The following is a 23,204-nucleotide window of genomic DNA, read 5'->3' as shown; positions in this document are numbered from 1 at the left end:
GGGCAGCTTTGGGTCTGACTCGACATTGAAGTGGTCAGAACTGTACAGACCCCACCCTACCCCAGGACCAGGACCGAGGTGTGTTGTGTGGTAAGGTACTCAGGGAGGGCAAGGTGTCCATATGAAAATATCACAACACTGAGTGTTCTGTCTGGAATTACCTCAGAGGAAGTACACCTGAAAGCCTTGCTTCACAGGTCAAGGACGGACACCTGAGAACCAGGCACAGAGGCCACCAGACAGCAGGTGGTGAAGCACTCATTGTCTGCCTGATTGGGAGTGATGGGGCAGATGGGCAGGTTGTCCTTGCAGAGAGGGCCAGCATGAGGCCAGTGATGGCCAGATTGTCATCTGAATGTGTAACAACCTCCTGGCCAGCAATCCAGCAGCCTGTATTTCAGGGCTTGTTCCAACTCCAATCATAGCGCCTTCCTCTATACCTGCGCTGGACCCAAATCCCACATCTGACTCCTGGCCTCAGTGGCCCCAGCCCAACCTCCCCTCCCCTGCCTCCTGCTGAGCCCCAAACCCCCAAAACCATTTCTCTAGTCAGAAATTTTAGCTGGTTTAATTTTTGTTTTTGGAGACATAGTTTGATTATGTCACCCAGACTGGTCTCAAACTTTCTATATAGTCCAAGATAGTCTCCAACTCATTATCCCCTCTCATCCTCCCAAGGCCTGAGACTTTGGGTACGTGTCACCATGCCCATCTGACAGTTTTAATGGTCTCGTGATGACGGGGGAGGAGGAATCAGAGCCAAAAACTGCTATAAGAAAGGAAAATTATAAGATTCTTGTGAAACCGGTGGGATTCTCGGTGAACACCGCCCAGGACAAAAGGGAAATGAAGGATCCTATAAGTGTAATTTCATACATTTTAAGCTGCTTTAGTGATCTTAGTTATTACAAACCTTGAATGTCATTAACACACACAAGGGTGCCAAGATGTCCCTTTTCTGAGAAACTATTTTACTCGGACTTTACAAACATCCCTCCAGGTGCAGTGCAGCAGCCCACTCCAGTAAGTGCAACACTAAGAAGACAAAAACTGGATGATCGCTTCAGATACGACGACGCAGAAGATGAGGAGGTAGAAGAAAACGGAAACAGTGCGATTAAGGCTTTGTTTTCGTGCCTAGGAGGTTCCACTAACCTCCTGAAACGGAGTGGTTCCTGAAACGCCACTCCCTCTCCTGTTCAGCTCAGAAAGCTGCAGTGGCTCTTGCAAGATGAAGTTCAAGCTTGAGCTGGAAAAGAACTGGCATCGGCATGGAAGCCTTGCATGGCTAATCAGCAAACAGTAAGGTTCTTCGGCTCAAACACAGCAGCCCAGCCTCTTCCCTCCCTGAGCACAGCTGGGTCTGTTGCTCTCCATCGCCCCCTGCTGGTCATTTACGGGCTCGGTTTATTCTGGGATCCACCGAGTTCGGTAGGTGGGTGGGGTAAGGAGGTCCCAGGTCAGGTGGCGGGAGTGGGGTGTCACTGTGCACCCGACTTCAGCGGCTCCACCCGCAGCCACAGCCCGCCCTCCGCGCGCAGGATCAGCTCCGGCTTCCGGCGTGGCTCCTTGTCGTCAGGCAAGAGGCGGAAGCGCAGCAGTGTGAGCGCCAGCGCCACCTTCATCTCGTTCATGGCAAAAGTCTGTCCTATGCAGTTCCTGCGGGAGGGCGGGGTGGGAAACTCGGATGCACTGGGACCCAACCAGGCACCATCAGACTCAACCTGACCCGGTCCGGGCGGCGCCTGGTCAGCCCTTCGCCTTCCATCCCCAGGCTCTGCAGACTTACCCGCCGGCCCTGAGCCGAGGCTGAGAAGAAGACCCAGAACCCAACCACCCCAACTCCTATTCCCACTGACAGTCCCAGACTCTAGCCCATCCAGCCTCACCTGGGCCCCGCGGAGAAGGGAATAAAAGCCAGAGGTGACCTCTTCTGAGGGTTTTCTGGGTCAAAGCGGAAGGGGTCGTAGATCTGGGAGAGAGGCAAGATTAGTCTTCTAGGTTGTGTCTCTGAACACAGCCAGCCAACCCCAGAAGAGGCAGACATGGAAAGAGGAGTGGCAGCTTGTTCCCAGGTGAAGGCCGAACCCCTCCCCAGGTCCCAGAGATGCCTGGAGGATCCCCCACCTCAGGGTCTGGCCAGACGGAAGGATTGTGATGAATACCAAAGATGCTGATGATACAGATGGTCCCTGTTGGGCAGGAACATCCAGTCAGTATCAGGTCTGAGCTGCCCCTAGGGACCATCACCATACTCAGGGGCCTCCCTTCTGCACCTCCCCTCAGTCATGTCCCTGAGGCACCTTTGGGGATGACCCTGCCATCGGGTAGAGCAATATCCTGGGTGCAGCTGCGAAGAAGGTCTATGACCGGAGGATGCAGCCGCAGACTCTCCTTGATGCACATGGTCAGGAAGGGCAGCCGGGCCAGGTCGTCCCTGAGGAAACCCACACACAATTATCCAGGAAGTAAAAACAAAGCCCTGCTCAGCCTCACTGGCACGCAGTTGGATTCTTACCACTTCCCTGGCAACCTTAGTTCTGTAATAAATTATAATCCAGATGAAGTCAAGAAGTTTGCCGGTCCCTTTGTTTGTCTCTAGCCATTAAAAACAACCATGAACTGATAGCTCCCATTCCACTTCCCAAGTTCTGAGGTCACAGGAGTCAACTGAGATCTGGATCAAAGATTAACCCCTTCCCATCACAAAAACATCAGGAAAAAAAAAAACTTGAAAAAGCATACACTTCCAAATTGATCCTTAAGCCATTTGATAAACTTGCAATGCAAAAGCTTTCAAATTTTTATACGATGACCTGAATGTGGTGATCCTCAAGAAAGTGAAGGGTGGAAGATCAGGAATAAATAATTGGACAACCTGGGCTATAGGAGACCTTGCATCAGAAATGATTTACATAACGAAATAACAAGAGCAGAAATACAGATCCTTAAAGGCCATAAGGTTATTTAAGTGAAAATATGTACTCCTTGGGAAAATGGTGATGGGAAAAACAACCCTTTACTATAAAGGTATCAGGCTCTCTCTCTCTCTCTCTCTCTCTCTCTCTCTCTCTGTGTGTGTGTGTGTGTGTGTGTGTGTGTGTGTGTGTTTTGAGACAGGATTTCTAGGTGTATCCCTGATTGTCTTGGAATTTGCTTATAGACTAGACTAGCCTTGAGCTCAGAGATCTACCTGCCTCCCTGCCTCTGTCTCCCAAATGCTGGGATTAAATTCATATGCCACCAACACCACCCAGCTAGTCCTTTTATATTATTTTTCAGTACTATCCAATAAACCTTTAGCTGTATTTTGTCTTTTTTAAATGCACTTTTGCATTTTCAGACATGTATGTAATGTATATTGATCATATTTGTCCTGACAGGGCTCTCTCATCCCCTCCCTCTCCCGCTGCCCGCCCTTTGCCCTCCTAACCAAGTCTTTTCTGTTTGGGACCTGAAGAAGTAGCTAAAGCTGCTTACATGAGCATGGAGAGGGGAGAATTTGTATTTTAGAACCTAAAAATTCTTTCCCAGGACTGGATTTCACAGAGCCTTGCATGATAGACAAGTGTCCACCACTAACTGCATCCGTTCTCAACAACATTATTCCAGTTGGAAGAGCTAAACTTCATGCAGAGGCAAGCCAATTTAAAAATAAAAGACAAAGTCAACCTACCAGTCACTAAAACCTATTACAAAACTGTAGTGATAAAAATGAAAATAAGGGGAGGAACTTGAACTTCCCACAGGGCAGGAAACCCTGACTGCTCTTAGGGATGGAGAGGGAGGAGGAGAGGGAGTGGGGGGAGTGGGAGGGTGTTGGGAGGAGGGGCGGAAATGGAAACTTTTATAATTTAATAAAATTACTTTCTAAAAACAATGAAAATAAGTTTTAAAAAACTAAAGTTACTAAGGAGACCTGTGGACTATGGAGCTGAGGAGGACACAAGACAGTCCACACACTACTGGGAAATGGGCAGGTGCTGTGGGAGTTCCTTCAGCCAATCGCCGCTGAGTTACCAGCCCATTGGGGCGTGGTCTCTCTCCCTTTAAAAAAAGCAGCGGCTGTCCTCCACTCTGTCTTTGTCTTCCGGCTCCGTTTCCGGCCCCTGGACTCCTTTCCTGTTCGCGTGGAGGGGCTGTTGTCTGGGACGGTAATCTGTAAGTTTTTTCCCCTTTGAATAAATAACCATTCTATTAATCATAATTCCAAACTGGTGTGGGATTGTCTGTGACTTACGCCTTCATCTGGCGCCCCACGTTTGGTTGTAGAACCCCCCCTTCCCCCCCACTCAACTGCTTGCTACCAGCTCGGCTAGTCACGAGACCTCCCTCAGCTGCGGCCTGTGCCCTGTATGTGGAGCCAGCAGTTCAATTAAACCCCACGCCTCCCAAGCTCCACAGGCTCGGGACAATCTCTGCAAGCCTGGTTTGCTCTTTTCTGAGTTGTTTTTAAATTTCCCTTGTAAGTGCGGTGCTTTAGTGGCGTGAATCAGAACGACTCGGTCACGTGGAGGCATACGCGGCTTCCGGGTTGCTCTTTTCTACCCCTGGATTCTGGGTTTCTGGTTCCGTGTATGGAATTGATTTAATTAAACTTTCTTTCTTGAGCAACTTATATTTCCTAGTTTTTAACAAATACTAAGGCAGACACTGAAACAGGACCTGTTTAAGTCACCTTTGCAGTGGTTCTAGTCGCAACTTGGCAACAGCGCCGCCAACTAGACAAGAGGTAATATGGCAGTTTTTGTTTCCAACGCCAATTTTACTGTTTTCTTTATTAATACAATGGATTATGTCATGCAAGGTTTATATGACTATGGGAATATATTAATTTACTTGTTACTAGGTTTCAGTTTTCTTTTCAATATTTTATCATTAAGAAAGATACGATTTTTACGGACTAATATTGAACAACTAGTTGAAAGGATTAAAATTATTGAAAATCAGGGGTTATCTGAACAAGTGGATACTATGATAGACAAAATTGACTCCATGTCCAAGGGTACTAGGAAGTTACCTGAAAGGGTACAGGCTGTTGAAGTTGACGTTCAGACGTTACCACAAAGTTTTGATAAGGTAACAGATAGAATGAACCTTCAGAATGGGAACCAAAAAACTGATACCTTAGTGAAATTACTAGAAACATGGGTAGGTCAGGAGATTCAGGATTTAAGGGATACAATGATAAAAAGATTAGAAATGATTGAAGAAACTATTGGAGCTGGTGAACAGAGTAAGAAGGCACAAGGACAGGATACAATGCCACCACCAGCTGTTAGAACTGGCTTACCCAGGGTCCTAACAACATAACCTGTAATTTATTCTGACAAAGGGTTAACTTCCAAAGGCTCAAAGGGAGTTAAAGAAGCTAGATGGACACCAATAGCAATGAATGATTTAAAAGAAATTAAGCAAGCTGTCGTTAATTTTGGCTTGCACTCTGCATTTGTTAAGGAAATGATAAGGACTTGGGCTTCTAATGTCAGAGCTACCCCCCATGATTTCTCTCAGCTTGTGTCTGTAGTTTTAGATGATGGGCCTTCCTTGATGTTTGGAATTTATTTCAGAGAAGAATCCAAACATATGGAACAGCAAGGAAGAGCAAAAGGTGTGGAGGTTTCCCAAGATCAAATTCTTGGTGTAGGAGCATATGCTGATCCACAGGTCCAAGCTCTTTATGATGAAGAAGTGCTGTCCTTATGTCACAAAGCAGCCTTGAATGCTTTGAATAGAATACAAGATCCAGCAAAAAGGGTCGAATCATATACCAGGGTTAGGCAGGGACAGAGAGAACCCTTTACTGACTTTGTGCAAAGATTAATTAAGGCTCTGGACATAGGGGTAACAGACCCAGAAGCTAGACGAATACTTCTTGAATCTCTAGCTTTTGAAAATGCAAATACTGAATGTAAAAAGATAATTGGGCCTTTAAGATCTAGATCAGCACCAATGGAAGAATGGATACAGCATACAATGAATGTTGAGATGTTTAGCTATAATGATGAATCCTGGGTAGGAGAAGCGATTTCCAAAGCTATGAGGAGACATCAAACTACCAGGTGTTTTAATTGTGGTAAATTAGGACATCTGAAAAGGGATTGCAGGCAAAGAAATCCTAGGAATAATATCTCCTCTGGGAATGACAAAAGTAGGAGATCTCAGCCTTCAGGTATATGCAGGAGATGCGGTAAAGGCCGACATTGGTCCAACGAATGCAGGTCAACAACAGACAGACAAGGCAACCCGATACCATCGGGAAACTCCTTGAGGGGCCTCTCGCAGGCCCCCAAGCCAAAAGTGGCCCAGTCATTCCCAGTTACAGTCGAAAATGTGTCTCACCAAGAAAATTAAAAACTCCAATGTCTGCCATAAAAGGTAATACTGGTCTAAATGATGAATTACATGTGGAGAATGAGTCAAAAAATTCAGGAGGACAGAGTAAACGTATATTTTGGCAAACGTATATTAACGATCAAAGACCAAAGCTAAGAGTCTGTATAAATGGCATTTTTATTGAAGGCTTATTAGACACAGGTGCGGATGTAAGTATAATTACTCCAGAATCCTGGCATCCGAATTGGCCTCTTCATGAGGTAGATGTTCAGTTCCTGGGAATTGGAACCCTATCTCGTGTAAAACAAAGCACAAGATGGGTGGAATGCATAGGGCCTGAAGGGCAAATAGGAAGATTAAGGCCATATATAGCAAATATTGCAATAAATTTATGGGGCCGTGACCTGCTACAGCAATGGAATACCCAGATTAACATTCCTGTAGTTCCAGGAACTCACAATTCTGGGAAGGATATAATGAGGTATTATGGAAAAAGGTCACCAGCCATTCAGGCTGTACAAGAACACACAGCCAATAGCAAACCTTTAGAGGTACCAACAGCCCTACCTTTAAAATGGCTAACTGAGAAGCCAATATGGATCAAGCAGTGGCCTCTAGCTGAAGATAAGTTACAGGCTTTGGAACAGCTGGTACAAGAGCAACTAGATGCTAACCATATTGAAGAATCAACCAGCCCTTGGAATTCTCCTGTGTTTGTTGTAAAAAAGAAATCTGGTAAATGGAGAATGGTGACAGATCTAAGAGCTGTCAACAAGGTAATTCAGCCTATGGGTCCGCTACAATCTGGAATTCCTTTGCCTTCTCTATTACCAAGAGGATGGCCTCTTATAGTAATTGATTTGAAAGATTGTTTTTTCACTATACCTTTGCAAAAAATGGATAGAGAAAAATTTGCCTTCACAGTGCCTACTTATAATAATTCTCAGCCTACTAGGAGATATCAATGGACTGTCCTCCCACAGGGGATGCTCAATAGTCCCACATTGTGTCAATATTTTGTTAATAAGCCACTGGAAATAATTCGTAAGCAATTTCCCAAGTCCATAATTTATCATTACATGGATGACATTTTATTATCTGATTCAAATAAAGATATTTTGGAAAGTATGTTTGAAGAAGTAAAGAAAGTCTTGCCTAGGTGGGGATTACAAATTGCCCCTGAAAAGATTCAAAGAGGAGATTCTATTAATTACCTAGGCTACAGAATAGGGTTAGAAAAAATTCGAACACAAAAGGCACAAATTAGGAGAGACCGATTACGGACTCTTAATGACTTCCAAAGATTGTTAGGAGATATTTCCAGTCTACGACCAGCTGTTGGGATAACACCTGATCTAATAGTTCATTTAAACAAAACCTTAGATGGTGATAAGGATTTGAATAGTCCCAGAAAATTGACAGTTGAAGCAGAAAAGGAACTGACAATGATTGAGGAAAAATTACAGGAGGCACATGTGGATAGGGTCAACCCGAATCTTAGTTCCATCCTAGTCATACTGCCTTCCAGAATTTCTCCTACAGGGATTTTAATGCAGAGGGAAGATATTATTTTAGAGTGGATATTTATACCTCATAAACCAAGTAAAAAATTAAAAACTTATGTAGAAAAGGTTTCAGAATTAATTATAAAAGGTAAACTGAGACTTCGTCAACTAGCAGGTATAGATCCAGCAGAAATTATAGTGCCTTTTACTACTGAGGAAATAAGAAAGTTATGGGAAGATAATGAACCATGGCAAAGAGCTTGTGCTAATTTTTTGGGAGAAATTAGCAGCAACTATCCCAAAAGTGATAGACTTAACCTCATAAAGAGAACTTCTTGGATTCTTCCTAGAATTGTACGTGATGCTCCAATAACTGGAGCTCGGACATTTTATACCGATGCAAATAAATCAGGGAAAGCAGGTTATAAATCGGAAGAATTGAGTAAGGTGGAACAAAGCCCTTATAATTCTGTCCAGAAGGCAGAATTATATGCCATTCTTATGGTGCTAAGGGATTTTAAAGAACCTCTTAATATAGTTACAGATTCACAATATGCAGAAAGAGTTATCTTGCATATTGAAACCACTGAATTCATACCAGATGACACAGAGTTGACTTCATTGTTTATCGAGGTACAGGACATAATTAGGAATAGGCTTTGTCCAATGTACATAACACACATCCGGTCCCATACCGGTCTGCCTGGGCCTCTAGCACAAGGTAACGCTGAAATTGACCAATTATTGATTGGAAGCGTTCTGCAGGCCTCAGAATTTCATAAAAAACATCATGTCAATAGTAAAGGCTTAAAGAAAGAGTTTTCCATTACATGGCAACAAGCTAAGGACATTATAAAGAGATGTCCTACTTGTTCTTTCTATAATCAAACACCGTTGCCTGCAGGGAGTAACCCAAAGGGTACTCAAAGGAATGAAATCTGGCAGATGGATGTGTTCCACTTTATGGAATTTGGTAAATTAAAATATGTACACCACACCATAGACACGTATTCAGGTTTTCAATGGGCAACTGCCCTGAGCTCAGAAAAGGCTGATTCGGTAATCACACATTTATTGGAAGTTATGGCCATCATGGGTATACCTGCACAAATAAAGACAGACAATGGTCCAGCATATGTATCTAAGAAAATGAAACGCTTCTTTGCTTATTATAATATAAAACACGTTACAGGTATACCAAATAATCCTACAGGTCAGGCAGTTATAGAAAGATCAAATCGTACTATAAAGGATATGCTAAACAAACAGAAAGGGACGAAAGATACCCCCAGAAATAGATTGCATAATGCTTTATTAACCTTGAATTTTCTTAATGCTAATGAGAAAGGAACAACAGCAGCAGAGAGGCATTGGATAATGGAAAAAACTTCTGAACTAAACCAACCTGTTTATTTCAAAGACGTGCTGACCTCTCAATGGAAGCCAGGAGATGTGCTACGTTGGGGAAGGGGTTTTGCTCTTGTTTCCACAGGAGAAGAAAAATTGTGGATACCATCAAAATTAATAAAGGTTCGATTTGAAGAGGAGAAACCTCTTGGAAAGGAGAAATGACAGCATCTACAATGATGATAACCATACAGGTGGTAAGAAAAGCATATAGAATGGGGGCAGGGTTCTGTTCTTATCTCCACAGGAAAACACTGATCTTTGAAAAGTTCAAGGGACCCTGGATATTTGAATACTGACAGATGGAAAATAACGGCCCAATAGGGACTATCAAGAAAACTGAATAGGTTCTGTAAGTACCATACTAAATCATATTTCTAAATTTATAGAGCTGGTTTTAGAGTTGGACTCTGGCTCAGTCCCTCTCTAATTCCAAGCCTGTTGTTTAAAGAAAAACCCAGAGTTTCTGGAGTTTCTGTCTCATGTCAAGAGCCATGATATGGGACAGAAAGAAATACGAGTTTAGAAAACATCTTTACTTTTCTTCATATCTATCATACCTTCATTAAATATATCTATCATGTCTCTCATTGAATATAGGTATTCATGTATATGTCTATATAATTAATGTTTAAGTTTCCACAATGAACAATGAGTTTTTCCTACAGTGACATTTGAAGTTTCCAGGAAGAAGATGGGGCCCCATAACAACAACTCCACCTGGTTGAGATGACATCATGATACTGATAGCGCTACTACAAGACCTGTTTTGGGTACCAGCTGCACAAGACGATGCCAACGTGGTTAGCTGAAATGATGCACATCTTGTACAACATTCTGGCCAGACCTCCACAAAATACTCAGAGACTATTTGCAATTTTAAAAGACATTGATCTTGAAATTTAACCATCATTTTACTTTCACAGGATCCCCCAGAAAGAACGTCGCCCCCATGACAGCTGGAAGTAATTCTAGAGAACGACATCCCCTTTCCCAGTAAAGTTTGTCCTTGGGTTTAGGGACATCATTTAGGGGTTGGTTATAATTAGTATAGGGTTGAGGGTTGGGGGAGGAATTTTATAAGTGCAGGAATCTAAAAAAAAAAAAAAAAAAAAAAAGGATAATTGGATTATGGGATAATAGCTTTGTACTTGTGAGTTATTGTTTTTGACAAATGTATTGGTATTGATTCTTATATATTGATACAAAGTTAAATTATGTTGACTATTTTATGCATGCATGCTTCATGCTTCTACCTCTGTTTAAAACATTTTTATGTATTTGTATATATATATTGTACTGATATATGTATATTTACCATATTGCATTGTACACTTCTACCTCTGATTAAGATACTTATATATTGTTTATGTATTGATATATATTTACCATATTGTAATGTATACTTGCACATTGTTTATATTTGGAGGTCACATTGTCCTCATTTATTGCACAGTTGTTTATTATCTCAGTCTTTAAGTTAGACAGATATTGAGAATTATATAGATCAACAGTCATCTAAGTTTGTCATTTATAATTAGACTAATCAGGTTCTTTAGATATATAGAGATTATATTCAGTATAGATAGATAATCTTCAACCTCTTCAAAGAGCTGTAGAAAATGGCCTTTAATCTAATTCAGAGTTCTGTGGTAGGGAGACACAATCGCTCCTGGCAACACAGATCTATGCCCGAGAGAATGTTGAGCACCAAAGACACTCCACCTGGAGCCTTTCTTCTTGGCAGAACTGGCCTTTGGGTAAAGAAATGCTCATACCTCAACTACTGACAGAGTTACAGAATATCTGTAAATGGATAAAACAAGACTGCCATATCCTGCCAAGACAGGGTAAGATAGTTTTGAAGTTTCTTGCCTTTGAAAATGGTATGTCAGTTACATCAGGCCTTAGCCAAAGTTGGTTGCTTCAACGCTGCAAATGTGACTTTGGGTGTTTGTCCAGGTAGCCAGTCGTCTCTGCGATTTGTTATATGTTCTGGAAGTTGTTTGATTGCACTTCCTAATTACTCAGATAACATTATTTCCCTTCTCAGATCTTTGATGGGATTGAAGATTATATAAATGTAGTTACTTTCCTTTCATGACTTGGCCAAGTTATTTGTTATACAAGACTTAAGCTAGTTAGAATAGGATATTTGTATTTATTGTATATAATTTCGTAGGTTTGTACTTATTGTATATAATTGCGTAGTAGGCTTAGAACTCTCTTACTTAAACAAAAGGGGGAGATGCTGTGGGAGTTCCTTCAGCCAATCGCCGCTGAGTTACCAGCCCATTGGGGCGTGGTCTCTCTCCCTTTAAAAAAAGCAGCGGCTGTCCTCCACTCTGTCTTTGTCTTCCGGCTCCGTTTCCGGCCCCTGGACTCCTTTCCTGTTCGCGTGGAGGGGCTGTTGTCTGGGACGGTAATCTGTAAGTTTTTTCCCCTTTGAATAAATAACCATTCTATTAATCATAATTCCAAACTGGTGTGGGATTGTCTGTGACTTACGCCTTCAGGCAGGCAGTTTGGAGGAAGATGTTAAGCAAACTAAAAGAATTAAATGCAGCCAGCCGAAGAATCCCAGGATTGGAGTAGAAGAGGCAGGAGGACAAGAGGTCAAAGTCAGCCTCAGCTACAGAGTAAGCTGGAGTTTGTCATTACCTCAGCAAGCAGAGTCTCAATAAATGAATAAATGATAGATAGATAGATAGATAGATAGATAGATAGATAGATAGATAGATAGATAGATAATTGCTAGATAGATAGACATACCTTTAAACCCAGCACTTGGGAGACAGGCAGGCAAATCTCTATGAGTTTGAGACCAGCCTGATTTACAAAGTGAGTTCTAGGCCAGCCAAAGTAACACAGTTTAACCCTATCTAAAAAAAAATTCTCGGCCCCTTCAAATACAAGGTAGAATCTCTCAAATACATAAGGAATACTAAAATTATGTTAGTGAGTATGGCTATTGTCCCAAAGACTTGTCATCTCTTCATGGTGAGAATATTGAAAATCCTTTTTTCCCCTCTTGGTATTTTCGATGAACAAAATGTTACTGAAAAGTAGACCAAGATACAGGATAGGATTTTACAAGGATTGGAAAAAAAAGTGTCCCATTGATTGCTGTAGGAAAGGGGGCAGGGGGGCGGTAAAGGGGAGGGGATGGGGAATAAGAACATGAGAGAATGGGATGGGGGGGAGAAGGACGGAGTGGGAGAGCAATGAAAAAGAGATCTTGAGAAAGAGAAGCACTATGGGGTGAGGGAGAAATCTGGTGCTAGGGAAACTCCCAAGAATCCACAAGGATGACCCCAGCAGACTCCTAGCAATAGTGGAGAGGGTACCCAAACTGGCCTTCCCCTGTAATCACATTGGTAAATATCCTAACTATCATCATAGAGCCTTCATCCAGTAACTGATGGAACCAGATGCAGAGATCTACAACCAAACACAAGGCCAAGCTCTGGAAATTTAATTGAAGAGAAGGAGGAGGGAATATAAGAGCAAGGGAGGTCAAGGTCATGATGGAAAAATCTATAGAGACAGATGAACCACGCTCATGGAAACTCATGAACTCTAGACCAACAGCCGCGGAGTCTCCATGGGACGAAACTAAGCCCTCCATTATGTGGGAGACAGTGGTGAAGCTTGGACTATCTGAGGGGCACCTGGCAGTAGGGCCAGGATCTATCCCTGGTTCATGAGCTAATTTATCGGAGTCCATTCCCTACAGTGGAATCCCATGCTCAGCCTTAATGCAGTGGGGAGGGGCTTAGTTCTGCCCCAACTTAATGTGCCAGACTTTGTTGACTCCCCATCGGAACCCTTATCTGTTGAGAGGAGTAGATGGAGGGTGGGCTGAAGCCATAATGAACCCTACTATGCTGTGTGCAATGCAACTAACTAAATGAAGAGACATCCAAACTGGGCATGCCATCCCTAATACAAAGGTGTTAGAATATTGCAAGTCAGCCTTGGCTGCATAAGCAGACCCTATATTAAAATCTCAGAAGTAGCACACATTATAGTAACAGCACCAGAGACAACATGGCCCGGAGCTCACCATTCAATCTCCTCGGGTTCTCGGTCCCTCAACAGCTCCTGCACCTCCTGCCGGCAGCGCTCCTGGTATTCTGGGTGCCTTGCCAGGTTATACAGGATCCAGGAGAGCCCACTAGCTGTGGTGTCATGGCCTGAAGGGTAGACAGACAGCACAATCGAGTAAAGTTCCCAGAATGAGGTCCCCAGAGAATGATGGGGAAGGGATAGGTGGACAGAATGGAAGGCTTCTCCACAATACCTACATAAGACTGACAGACCTCTACCTCCCCTGGAGTCTCACACAGGGACCCTCACCTCCAAACATGAAGGTGTCAGCCTCTGCCCGGATGTCCTCGTCAGACAGCTCCTTCCCATGTTCGTCCTAATGATAAAACAAGACCCTCAATTCATACCATATCTGAGGTGATAGGAGACAGGTTTTGATACCCACTGTGCACACAGGATGCCTCCTCTATCCTCTCTGGAGCCTGCCTCCATTTCATCCTTGGTGTTCTGCCCCCATCAAAAGAGGTACCTCTAAAATATATCCCTGTCATGTGCCTAATTTTTATCAGCACCATGTGTAACTCCCCAGTACCATGCTGGTCAAGTCCAGCATCTTCAGTCTATACACTAAACATCAACGTTCCTATAACCCAGATCCCATATAAGCCCACATGGCCACAGATCCCACATAAACCCACCTTGGCCAGCAAGAGCACATCAATGAAGTCCAAAGTCTTAGACTTAGTCTTGGACTTCAGGAACTCATCAACACTTTGGCTGGAGAGGGTGCGGCGTCTCTCCCTGATGACAGCATCTGTGAAGTTGTGCACCAAGTCACAGGCCTTGCGGAAGCGCCGCCCATCAGCAGTGAGATAGTACAGGAAGTCCACATACAGAAAGAGCTGCTGGGACCTTTTTACTATAAGGGAGCTGAGTTCCAAGATGGCAGCAATGTATTCACTGGGAGACCTGCAGTTCAGGCCAGAGAGGAAGCAACTTAGCAAATACAAAAACCCCAGAGAAGCTCCAGCCAGAGTCCCAGGTCCACAATCCATCCTGAAAAGGGCATCCACAAAGCACAAATTCTGTTTCCTGTTCCCCACGAGTAGCTCTCTGACCCAGGTTTCCAGGGTATAAATGGACATCATTTCCTCTTCTCGTTCACTCGGCATCTGCTCCTGCTTTCCTCCCCTGGTTTCCTGTGACTCTGCCCAGGCTCAGACCCTCCTCTCCTGGTTCCTTGCATCCTGTATCTCCATGAAGCTCCTTTGTTGATGAGATTGCCCGAGCTCACTGTAACTAGGATTCCCCTCTTTACAGACACCTTCTCTTATGACCTGGAAAACTCAGGATGGAGTTCACACCCTTCTGGCTAGGCAATGCCTTCAAAATAACTAGAAATGGTGATGGCTGTCTGTGATCCCAGCACATAGGAGGTGGATGCAGGAGGATTAGAAACACAATCTAATATCATCTATATAGTGAGTTCCAGGCCAGACTAACTACAGATTGAGAAGAGCTCAAGAAAAAAAAGGAAAGGAAAGGGAATGGAAGGAGTAAAAAAATGTATGTGCTGTCTAATGCTCTGCAGTGGTTAACTTTGAGAACCTACATTACACTGAGCTGCACCAAAGATTAATAAAGCCTATTTCTGCGTACATCAGAGAGGGTGTTTAGTCTCCAGATCAAATTAAATGAGTGTTTAAAACCCACACTGAACACGGAGAGCTTCTTCCCACTGAATGGAGTCACATGGATGACAAGGGAAGAAGGAAGAAGCTTGCTCGCACAGACATGTTCTCTCTGCACTTCTCTGCCATGATAGTGGGAACCTACCATTCCCCACCACGACTGGCTCAAACCACAGAATAAACTAAATCTTTCCCTCTTAGCTTGTTTCATTTGTGGTATTTTGCCATGAAACTGTAACAAGCCCTTCAGTGTCCTGTCCTTCTGAACGGCCTCTTTCACCCACTGCCTGCTCACACCTCCTTGCCTTTATGCACACCTTCCTCTTCTTTCCTGTCCTTCACTGCCACTTTTGATCCAACTCCTGCAGAGTTTCTGCTACTCCCTCTATGCAGCCCTCCATCTCCAAACTACTTCCTCGGTACCTGCCCCACGTTCCAAGGCTGGGACAGGGACTCACTCTTGACAGTTGCTGTCAAAGCCAAAGAGGCATTTCTGCAGACTGTCCAACGTCATGAGGCTGATGTTCTCAAACATTTCCAGTCGTGCGCTGCCCTCCAAGGCTAGGCGCTTCCACTTGTCCTGACCAGAGGAGGGAACAGACATGTGGTTAAGCCTTTGATCATTGAGTCCCTTCCCAACCCTAAACACTAGAACAGGCACCTGACCCCAGAGAAGAATCGGCTCTGGTGGGAGCAAAAGACAGTACAGGTGAAGCCCTTGGTTCACCCGAGTCTAACTCTACCTTCTGTATGCTCTCGGTACGCTTGCTGCCTTCTCCTAGGTCCTGCTTGTCAAGTCTTCAGCCACAGTTAAGTTGCAGGATTGATTACCCAGTAAACTACAGAAGTGCTTGCCCTGTCAGTCATGCTCGCTTACTTTGTGTAAACTTGGAGAACAATGACCTCGCCTACCTTTGGTTTCCTCATCCATAATATAACAGTCATATGCACTCTGCCTCAAAGAAAAATGGAAATTACATCATTCAACATAAACGGTAGACCTGATGTAATATTCTATCTGCAGAAGGTGTTTAATAAGCGTCAACTGTGGTTACCATCCTCAATAGCATAATTATAGCTGGCTACAGAAATGGCCCCAGTTTTCTCTAAGTCCTCCATTCTCAGACTTTGCAATGTGTCCATATAAAGTTTCTGCTTTCGTCCTTTTTGAACCAGCATTTTCCATGCTTGAAAACCCAGAGTGAACTCAGCTCTACCCCAATACCTTTAGTTTCATTTTAAAATGAGTTTTGACCATAATATTGACCCCTGCCCAAACAACTTCTTCCAGAAGGACCTAAGTTTTTGGAAACAAGGTCTTGTTGTTAATGTAGTCTGGACTGGCCTGAAACTCACAATCTTTCCTCCTCAGTGCACCAGGCTGGCATTGAGAAGTGCATCACCATGGTCATCTTAGGGGCAACACAGTCTAAAATAGTATTCTACAGAGAAAGAGCTACATTGATAGTCAATGCTAACCAGATGGTTGACTCTCCAGGGCTTCTGCAAAGGAGAGTAGATACTGGTCTACTAGATGCCCCATCTATATGGAAAGAGTATGACTCCATGGTGTCCTTCTGATCACCTGTAAGTTCAGATTAGTATCCTCATTTTAAAGATGGGGAAACTGAGGCTTGGTGAGGAAAACTGATGTCCCCAAATCCATGCAGCAGAAACACACCTTCAGACTACGTCTGGATGAGGTCACTCCCTGTTCTGCAGTGTTCTTTGTGGGACCCTGAGTTTGAGGAACTCACGTGCATGATGTTCACGCTCTTGTTAAAATTCTTCACATAGGGCTTCAGGATGTCAAAGTGGAAGGCGGGTGTCAGCAGGCGGCGATGGCGGGCCCACTTGTCACCTGAACTCAGGAAGAGCCCATCCCCTGGAAAGGAAGCCATGGCAGTGGGCAAAGGTGGAAGCTTCCTCTGATCCCCAAGGTGTCCCCTGACCCTCACCTTGAGATACTCACCCAGCCAGGGCTTCAGGAATCCTAAGAAAGTCATGTCCTTGGGGGCCACTGCAGCTGCCATGAAGGAAGACAATCAGGCAATGGAGAGGGTGAAAGGTGAACTTTGGGAGAGGGTGGGGACTCCTAGCCCCAGGGCTCTCCACTTCCCCTCCAAACCAGGAAGGTGGGAAGGGAACAGGGACAAAGAAAGCAGGGAAGAGGAAGGAGGTGAGACAAGACCAGACAAGACTGCAGCAGCAGAAAGAGCAAAGGTCATCCTGGCAGGGAACAACATGCCCTAGCATGCCTTCACATGGCTGCTACATGGTCCATTCTGTCTTCCATATCTGAGCTCAGCACAGCACTCTACAGGCCTTTACAAAGACCTAGGACACATTGTCACTGGAAGCTCTCTGACATGTCCTGACACATCCTGGAATGTATGACAGGGCACATGTCATCACAACCTGTTATAGACACAACACACATGATATTCCCTGACATGACACAACACTAGTGTGTAAAAGTCTGGCATGACCTAATTGTGCCCTTCAGATAATCCCAGATTGGCACTGAAACATGTTCCCTTTTGAGTCCTGAATGTGACCTAGATATGTCCCAGAAACCTCTAGTTTTCTCCCCTATGTCACACTAAGCATTAAGTGTTCAGAATTACGGGGATCTCTATTCTCAGAGCCAAGTACCTTCTGGGAAGAAGTTGCCTCTGCCTTCTCCAGTCATCAAGCAGCCCCAGGACCAACCAGACACAGCTGGCCCATCTGGACTCCAGTGGACATCCCCTGCAGTTCTCTGCATACCATCTCTGTCCCAAATCATCTCCAATGTGGGGGTCTCTTTTACAAAGGCGGCTGGGACAGCCAAGACTCATTGAACCGGGAGGTGGGGAGTTCACATGTGTTACGTGCCTCCCCCAACCTCAGCTGTTCACCTAGGAGGCACCGTCTTGCAGGAATGCTGCTTTATGCCATTGGGGATATGAGAGAAGTACAAAGCATTATGTTGTTCTGTACTATACAGAACCATTTGCACTCCATATTGTGAAAGGAATCTGCATGCACATATTGTAAATAGTGCAATGTTGCAAGGAACCGTTTGTTCGTCCCAGCCACCCAGAGCTGAAATAATCACACAGAAACTGTATTACTTAAATCACTGTTTGGCCCATTAGCTCTAGCTTCTTATTGGCTAACTCTTACATCTTAATTTAACCCATTTCTATTAATCTGTGTATCACACAGGGTCATGGCCTACCAGCAAAGTTTCAGCATGTCTATCTCCAGCAGTGGATCCATGGCATCTCTTTCTCAGCTTACCTACTTCCAGAATTCAGTTCAGTTGTCCCCGCCTACCTAAGTTCTGCCCTATCACAGGCCAAGGCATTTTCTTTATTCATTAACCAATAAAAGCAACACATAGAGAGAAGGACCTCCCACCCCAGTGCAAGATGGACACATTGCTAATAGTGTGAAGTTCATAGGTAACTATGGAGAATACCAAGAAGAATGGGAGACCCACATCACAGAGCCTCATTAAACTCAGAGTCTTTAGGAACATTCGAACCAGCAACACAGAGAACTGATAATGAGGGAGAAACACAGAATATGATAAGGAAAGACACTTTGGATCTCGGAGCCCAGACTAATCATGGAACCAGAAGGTTGGGACTGGGGTCTGGAAGTTCTGTCAGGTTTTGCTGCACACACAGGAGATGCAGTCATGTTTAAGGCTGTTGACTCACTACCTTCTCAGAACACAGACTTGGTAAATAATGAACAATTTAAAGATTCAGTTACTGGAGAGATGGCTCAATGGTTGTGAGCACTTGTTCCTGCTGAAGACCTGGGTTTAGTTCTCAGTACCCACAATCACAGCTCACAATCACCTGTAACTCTGCTTCCAAAGAATCTCACACCCTTTTATGGGCCCTGAGGGTACTGCATTGTACACACACATCCATGCTGTCAAATAATCACACATATAAAATAAAAACAGGGCCAGGCGGTGGTGGCACACGCCTTTAATCCCACCACTCGGGAGGCAGAGGCAGGTGGCTCTCTGTGAGTTTGAGGCCAGCCTGGTCTACAAGAGCTAGTTCCAGAACAGGCTCCAAAGCTACAGAGAAATCCTGTCTCGAAAAACCAATAAAAAATAAAAAAAATAGAAAATAAAATAAAATTAAAACAAAGGCCTGGCATAATCATGCACACCTTTAATACCAGGACCCAAGGGACAGAAGCAGATGGATCTCAGTAAGTTCAAGGCCATCTTGATTTACAAAGTGAATTCCAAATGCCTCAGAAAGAAATCATTTTTAAGACACTCCAGATCCCTGGGACTTACTGACCAGGCAGTGTAACTCAATAGGTGAGTTCCATGGCAATGAGAGATCCCGTCTCAATAAGGTTTGAAGAGGTCCCAAGGATAGCAGCTCAGCTTGCTTGCTGTCCTTCACATTCATGCGCGCACACTCATGCACATGGCACCCACACACATGCACCCACAGGCACATGCATAAACATATACACACAAAAAGATTCATCAAAGAGAGTTTTGTTTTTCTTGTTCCAGGTTGCAACCTAAGACTTTGTCCACAGTAGACAAGTGTTCTACCACTGAGTACATTCTCGGTCAACACATTCACTTTCCTGGCTTAGATCATACTTACGGTTGAACTTCCATCTCTCACAACTCAAGCAGATCTCAGCAGCAGGACCTTACCCAAGTTCACTCAGCTGCAGAGACATGGCCACCGTCGAAAACAGCCCCATCTGCTGCTCAGCCTAGTCAATCCAAGGATAGAAAGGACTTGGACGAGACAAAGAAAAGACCAAGTGTTGAGACCCTAAAAGGGATACCTGGGGCATGAAGCAGGGGGGCAACAAATGCAGGGTCAACAAGTCTCAGCACAGGGATGACGGGTCCCAGCCAACAGAGATGGACATCTCGGAAGGTCTGGCCCATTTCAGTCACCAACTGCATGCCTTCCTCATTGTTCTGAATCTGGGGAGGGAAAAAGTTGAGGCAATCCAGGCAGAGTGTTTCAGATGTTCCCACCCTCTGCCCACCATGCAGAACCTCTCACTCTGCTACTTGGCCCGTTCATCTGTATCTCTTGATGAGTTCATCTGAGTTCAACTATGAGTGTCCCTTCCTGTATCCTGCACCTGTCTACACGCCTCTCTGATGCACCACTCTCATCTCTTTATTTTTGAACTAGATATAGACAATTGATGGGTCAGTGGACAGAGAGATACATTCATATACACAGATTCTGAATAGTAGTGACAGCAGTATGAACTAATTCATAGAGGGATTGGAGGAGATATAGATAGATAGGTAGATAGATAGATAGATAGATAGATAGATAGATAGATAGATAGATTCATAGAGGGATTGAAGGTGATAGATGATAGATAGGTAGATAGACAGACCCACAGACTGACTGTTGATAGCTATATAGAAAATACATAAACAGATACACGATAGATAAAATAGATACATGGAGAGGTATGATAGACAAATGACTAGAGAAGTGGGTCTAAATACATACATGTGTGTGCGTGTTTATCTCTTTACCATAATTTTGTTTCCTTTGTCTTTCTCTTCATTTCTTTCATCTAATCACTCCTTTTCCTCTATTTCTCCCTCTCTCTCTTCTCCTCCTCTTCCTCCTCCTCCTCCTCCTCCTCCTCTTCTTCTTCTTCTTCTTCCTCCTTCTCCTTCTTCTCTCTCTCTCTCTCTCTCTCTCTCTCTCTCTCTTATGTATATTTCCCTTTTTCTTATGGATTCTTTCCCTATGGCTAAATCATCTCTCTCTGCTCTTCCCTCCCTCATCCCTTCAATCCTCCCCTCCAGTTAATTTCATGACACACACCTCCCTCACTTGTCTCTAACCCTAGCAGAGCCCATTGACACCTCTCTGGGCAGGTATCTCCCTAGATTTACAGCAAAGAATCATGAAAGTTCCCAAATCTTGGTTCCCAGATCAGGAGAGATGTGAACTTGGAAGTCATCTAAAGGGGAAAATGATGGTCAGCTCAGGAGCTGGACCCTAAGGTAAGGAGGCAGCTTTAAGTAAGACAGGGGAGGGAAGATGGAGAGGGTGGCTGGGGAATCATGTGAAAAGATCAGGAAAAGGAGGACCCAGGAGCAGACAGAGGAGTCTTAGGGAGCTTAGGGGAGACCAGTGAGGACATCAGCCTGGACCCAAACAGGAACTTCTGAGAAAGATAGAAAAGCCAATACCAGAGAGCCGTGAGGAAATGAATGAAACAGAGCCAGGATCCAGGGATCTAGAGATCACAAGGGTGACAGAGCAGAGAGGCAGACCAGAAAGGGACAACCAATAAAGAGTACTCTTTGTCCATAAGAAGATGGCAGAGTAAGCAGGCTGGAGGTTTAGTGCAGAAAGAGCCATATTGGAGGTACATGGATATGAGCTGAGATATCATCTGACTGGACAGCATCACTGCGGATAATGCATAGAGGACGGGAATTTGTGGTCATCGAAAGCAACAATTTTCCAAATGTCTAAAGGAAATTGAATTGTCAATAACCTCAGACTGTGACTATTGATGGGAATCTGGATGAGGTGGAGATGAAGGGGGACTGTCGGGAAGCTGATAAGTTAGAATGTACACGGATGGAGGTGCTGAGGGGACAATGGATAAGAGGGTAAATGAGAATGCTGAATGATAGTGGGCTCTGGAGAGAGGCAGTAGTACTGGAACAAACATCAGTGGACAGGATAGCTATAGTATGAGTGAAAGTGAAATCCAATCTGTGGTTCTGCAAAAGAGAGCCAGTGCAGCATGGAGCAAGGGAACAGGGGTCAGGGGAAGTGCTGAGTAGGAACTCCCCCCACCCCGGGATGTGTAGCCATTACGAATGAGGTCAGAAGGAAAGTTGGGTGTGCTGTGGTGTGGTTCTGGAATAAAGTAGTTGCCTCGCATGCACGGACCCCAAGTGCTTCAGATAATCGCTAATGCATCTTCAGGACAGTGGGCAAGATGAGAAAGGAGAGTGGCCAAGGGGTTGGGGGAAGAGAAACTATAATCTCTCTTCTACCCTCAAAGAACCCCTGTAGGTGGAGGTAAGAAATCATGGCTGATTCCAACAGGACAAGCAGCAACCCAGAGAGTCACAAACACTGATCTGAAATCAAGAGACACAGGCCAGGCAGGGCAAGACCTTGAACAAACTGCAGAAAGGCTTCAAATCTAACAATGAAAACTGAATATACCAGGGACGTCCTTGCTCTGCGCTGCCCACCATGGAAGTTGCTGAATGTGACAAGCATCCAAGACTGAGAGGAAACCTCAGTTCTGGTGAGAATGTGACCCACACTGGAGCTGGGGCACAGGTGTGACAGAAAGGCAAATGGATGTGCTGGTGTGGTGAGCAGACAGGGGCTCAGTTTGCCTCCCTGGCTTCTTGCTGTCTCGGACCGCTCCTGACCTCTCCTGACTCCTAGGGAGCACATCCACCCAAAGCCCCAGCCCTATCTGCTGCTATACTCACCAGGCCCAGGTGACCCAAAAACCAATTCCTTCTAGGGGATTCAGGGAAGCATCTGAGGCGGGAGCAATTCTCACAAAATGAGTAGGTCCAGGCAAGAATTCTGGCCACAAGCCAGGAAGCAGCTCCAAGCAACAGCAGATGCCATGGAGAAGCCAACACGGAGGTCGGGTCCAGCCCAGAGACACTCAGCTCCAGCATCCTGCAAAGCAGATCCCACAGGGAGGGGAAATTATGGGGCTCGGGAGAAAGACTGGGAAACTCCAGAATTGCTAAGCAAGGGCGCAGACTGTGCACTTGAAGCATAGCAAGGAAGGACAGGGAGATCCACAGCCACCCAGGGAGAAAGAGTAAGCGAGAGAGAGAAGGACCAGGAGGGGAAGGGACACACAGACAAGAGCTGTTAAGAGTCTGAAATAGCTCGGCCTCAAGCGCGTGGAACGGGCCCCAGGCAGTTAGTTACCCAGAACCCAGAGTCGGTTATGCCAGCTGGCTCCAAGGAGACACCCCAATGCTGTTAAGCCCTTCCTGATTAGCGACAGAGCCCCCTCTCTTGTCTCACACCCCAGGCCTGTACCGTATTTCAGAGGCAGCCTCGTACCTCAAGACTTTCCCACTTCTGTGAAAAGTATTTATCCTCTGCTTCCTAACTGCAGGGAGCTGTCTCGGAGGCTGGGCTGCATCAGGACTGAACCAATCACTTGCAAGCTCAACCACTTCCTTCCT

At 44.8% G+C, this 23,204-nt stretch overlaps 1 protein-coding gene across 6 annotated transcripts; it reads right to left on the bottom strand.

The window, feature by feature from the left end:
• Positions 1-552: 552 nt before the first annotated feature.
• LOC125404146 (cytochrome P450 4F5) lies at positions 553-23,204 on the bottom strand. 6 transcript variants are annotated; one of them, XM_087907189.1, is made up of 13 exons: positions 23,080-23,204; positions 22,482-22,680; positions 19,817-19,961; positions 16,962-17,015; positions 16,747-16,874; positions 15,448-15,569; positions 13,997-14,267; positions 13,608-13,674; positions 13,315-13,444; positions 2,304-2,437; positions 2,128-2,192; positions 1,890-1,972; positions 553-1,659 (listed from the first exon to the last, which is right to left on the bottom strand). In XM_087907189.1, the coding sequence occupies exons 2-13, from the start codon at positions 22,677-22,679 to the stop codon at positions 1,482-1,484; spliced, it is 1,575 nt and encodes a 524-aa protein (XP_087763315.1). In that variant the 5' UTR covers position 22,680; positions 23,080-23,204; the 3' UTR covers positions 553-1,481. The 6 variants fall into 6 exon arrangements, with proteins under 6 accessions (XP_087763315.1, XP_087763320.1, XP_087763316.1 ...); XM_087907194.1 differs by having other exon boundaries at positions 23,056-23,173; XM_087907190.1 differs by lacking the exon at positions 23,080-23,204 and adding an exon at positions 22,942-23,076.

The sequence above is a fragment of the Myodes glareolus genome, chromosome 6, assembly GCF_982192425.1.
Source record: "Myodes glareolus chromosome 6, mMyoGla1.1, whole genome shotgun sequence".
NCBI classification, from domain to species: domain Eukaryota; kingdom Metazoa; phylum Chordata; class Mammalia; order Rodentia; family Cricetidae; genus Myodes; species Myodes glareolus.
This window is presented reverse-complemented; position numbering and strand designations above follow the sequence as displayed.

What these genes read in the sequence shown, in the direction of transcription:
- LOC125404146 (XM_087907189.1), bottom strand. Translation starts at nt 22,679, where the DNA reads ATGCTGGAGCTGAGTGTCTCTGGGCTGGACCCGACCTCCGTGTTGGCT. An exon ending in TGACACCTTCATGTTTGGAG is followed by an intron (nt 13,445 to 13,607) that starts GTGAGGGTCCCT and finishes TCTACCCTTCAG; the next exon opens with GCCATGACACCACAGCTAGT. An exon ending in GAACCCGAGGAGATTGAATG is followed by an intron (nt 2,438 to 13,314) that starts GTGAGCTCCGGG and finishes GGGTTTCCTCAG; the next exon opens with GGACGACCTGGCCCGGCTGC.